At 46.1% G+C, this 3,320-nt stretch overlaps 1 protein-coding gene across 1 annotated transcript; it reads right to left on the bottom strand.

The window, feature by feature from the left end:
* Positions 1–875: 875 nt before the first annotated feature.
* Positions 876–2,225, bottom strand: F5J12DRAFT_263382 (uncharacterized protein). Its single transcript, XM_051738649.1, has 3 exons — positions 1,878–2,225; positions 1,714–1,822; positions 876–1,663 (listed from the first exon to the last, which is right to left on the bottom strand). The coding sequence occupies exons 1-3, from the start codon at positions 2,068–2,070 to the stop codon at positions 1,159–1,161; spliced, it is 807 nt and encodes a 268-aa protein (XP_051594029.1). The 5' UTR covers positions 2,071–2,225; the 3' UTR covers positions 876–1,158.
* Positions 2,226–3,320: the final 1,095 nt, after the last annotated feature.

Raw genomic sequence — 3,320 nt, 5'->3', positions numbered from 1 at the left:
GATCGCAGACATCACAGAGTGGGTCGTTGAACTGAGACACAGGAAGTAGGACTCACGGAGTACATGGGGAGCTAAGTAGTGGAGCCGCCGTGATATGAATCGTTGTAAGCGATGAACCTTTGACTGCTGCGTGTCGAATCCCTGTACTTATGTTAACAAATGAGAATGGTCTGTGTGTAACTTGTACATATGCATCGTCACGGCATACATGCCGCACGAAACAAGTATTTTGTGACGTTTGTGTAACATGCCAAGTTGTTGATTCCGGTGTTAGGATTCTCTTTTTATTTTTCAACATCGGTGTGATAACCAGTATCGACCGATCATCACCGACATCACCTGATACACCCACATCAGGAAATTAACACTTTACTATTTTTGACCTTTTTGTGACTTTTTTTGACTTTTTTGTGACTATTGTGACTATTTGTGGAAAGGAACCTACTATCTGTACTTTTTTTTTGACCATATACAGCATTTTGAAGAATGAAACGAGAACAGAATCTATTGAGACAACTAAGTGATGATATATCTAAGCCAAGAAGACTAGAAAATGTCTGAAAATTCAGAGATATTGAGCCATTGGTGTGATGCACATTGTCTGAGAGAAAAATCACAATATCTCTTTGGAACCTCCATCAACTTGAATGTATGTGGTATCTACTGAAAGCTATGAATTAGGTGGTTTGAACAAGACCAAAATCAGCAAGAAAAGTGCAGCCATGCCTGCAGGACATGGGTAATGATAGTAGATTCCTTCCCAAAAAGTCACATTAGTCACAAAAAGTCAAAAATAGTAAAGTGTTATTTTCCTGATGAGGTAGACATGAGGTGATATAGCTTGCGTCTGACATTTCTCACCCAGACTGATGATTAGAAAGAATACTTCCGTTCTTTCTCCATCATATCAACTGCATCATTAATGTGAGCACTAGGCGGCAGTCTTCAGTATGTATCATCTACATGGTGTGTGGTGCACCACGTCATGTATTGCGATTTTCCCAGTTACACCCAGTACCGGCTGAGAGGAACACCGACAATAAATACATGATATGCTGTGGTTGTAATACCGTAGACAAATTCACGGGTCGCGCAAGTATGGACTAAAAACAAGAAGTCTCGAGTCGTCATCCATCTAAACAGGATGCCACACACCGGTTAGATTCCGGTGTTGCTCCTGCCATGTCGATTTCCAGTGTCAGGGTCTGGTTCGGGGAATGTTAATAGTGCAAGAAATCGAAATGTTATAAAGTCGACTATAAACGCAGCTAAACCGTAGAGAATATCGGGTATCACTATGCGAGAGGTGCGTCGTTCGGTCTCGACTGGGGGTGGGTGCAAATCCTTGCAGTAATTACTATGAAGGTCAACGATGAGCTGAACCTGTGACGGCTTGTAGCACCCAAACATTGCAAGTCTTTTCTTTGAGAACGACGTAGTGCCTTCCCTTGAGCAAGACGGAAACGCACTCGCCATCGCAGCTAGGGTGACCCTGGCGTACCAATAACACTGACAAGTGTAAAAATTGTAGTGTTTAAAAGTGGTAGATGCCGCGCTTGCAAAGAAAGCGACGTCTAAGAGGTGGGGTGGAGGGTGCTGCCATCGAAGTGTACCCTTGCATACGGGCGCTTGACCGGCTCTTTGCCAGTACACATACTGCTGCCTGTGTAGAGACATCAGTCGCATCGGTCGCTGGAGCTGGGGACAACATACCTCGTTCGCAGGACTGTGATAGTGTCTCTTGCAACTCCACCATTCGAGGATACTACTCGTATACCATGGTTACTAGGGACACGTTCGATGATGAGCATGAGCCTTTCTCCTGTCAATATGACGTAAGGTCTTAAGATGATCATACTCAAGTCTAATGAACTCACCACTCATATCGACGTGAACAACAAGAAATTCATGGTACCAGGACGATCGAGAGGGAATGTAATAAAGGTCACATGCAACGACTGTTCCCGCTTCTTGAGTTTTTCTCCTCACGAAGAGTAGGAAATCTTGAACGCTGTACTGTCGAGAGTTCTCGTAGTCATACAGGAGGCTCGAAGTACGGACCACATCCATATCAGCGGGATGGATGAAAATCAGTAAATCGGTAAAGATGATCGTAGGCAGACAGAGCGGGCCGCAATAGTGCTGGCTGAGGGATCACAACTGATTTATAGCCTTGCAAGACATGACGGTATTAGAACTGGACATTATTACCGGTTTTCCGGCGGTGCGGGAAGTAGAAACTCACACCAAAAACGCACGCTGTCACACTCATACCTCTGGAGAGTTGACGTGATTAGTTACGTTATGATTATGCCCCGTTCGCCAGAAAGGGGGAAGGTTGCAAGGTGGACGCCTCACGGCAAGGCGACGGGGAGATTTGTTTTACTTACCTTCCGACGACAGAATACATAATGACCAGAAAACATGATGCTAAGGGGTGAGAGATGGGTAGGGCCGCCGTCCGCGTCAAGCCATTTCTTGCTGCAAAGATTGCATAGCATAGGGTGGGGTCGATAAGTAGCAGGTTCACGTACCACACGGCATGACGACAAGGATGATCCCATGGAACGTGGATTGAGTTCGAACAGCACCTATTAGGAAATGAAGATTGAGCCAACTGAGGTGAAAGGAGGCGGGGGTTGACAAGGGATGCAACACGTTTTGGGGAAAATTCAGAATTCTATCAAGCCATATTAAGGAATGCAGATTGAGCCTTGCCAGTGCATGAACACAGCTATCAGGGTTGTCCAAGGAGGTGGGGGTCGCAAGGGACACAACACGTTAAGGGAGACTCGGAATTCTATCAAGGGATATTGGGGAATGCAGACGGACACTTGAAACTCGCGTGACGTGTTTTGCGTGAGTGGGAAGGGTGCGCTTACGACACCGCGTCCGCGTCAGTGATCGAGCCATGCGATCCATGGATACCCATCTTGCTGACAACACTTGTGCGTTGTTGGGAGGTGAACGTTTGAACACGGACAACAGGCTAAATCGTCAATATTGGTTAGTCCAAGTGAGAACTCTGTAGATTCCAGTCAGACAAGATCAGATACCCGATTGGATGTGAGTGAGCTGTTGTACAGAATTCCAATGTTTGTCGTTCACCGTACGATATCACATCCCATCAGATCTCAATAGATTATGTAAGTTACAAAAGACATCCTGTGGCGCAATCCGTGTTCACCATAGAATGCGCGTGCCTCAAGCACACCAAGTGAAGTACAGATGAGCCGAAGATGGGCCACGCGAGTGGTTGCCTAAACCTATGAACCCACCGGGAGGTGCCAAACGGGCACGCTCAGTACATGTACAGCATG

Source organism: Pisolithus orientalis (assembly GCF_024613125.1).
Source record: "Pisolithus orientalis strain OTSU chromosome Unknown F5J12scaffold_257, whole genome shotgun sequence".
Taxonomy (NCBI): domain Eukaryota; kingdom Fungi; phylum Basidiomycota; class Agaricomycetes; order Boletales; family Pisolithaceae; genus Pisolithus; species Pisolithus orientalis.
This window is presented reverse-complemented; position numbering and strand designations above follow the sequence as displayed.

Excerpts from the sequence above, each read along its gene's own strand:
- F5J12DRAFT_263382 (XM_051738649.1), bottom strand. The coding sequence starts at position 2,070 with ATGGATGTGGTCCGTACTTCGAGCCTCCTGTATGACTACGAGAACTCT. Across the intron at positions 1,823-1,877 it reads TGTTCACGTCGATATGAGTG|GAGAAAGGCTCATGCTCATC; the intron begins GTGAGTTCATTA and ends TCATATTGACAG. Across the intron at positions 1,664-1,713 it reads ATCACAGTCCTGCGAACGAG|GCAGCAGTATGTGTACTGGC; the intron begins GTATGTTGTCCC and ends GTCTCTACACAG.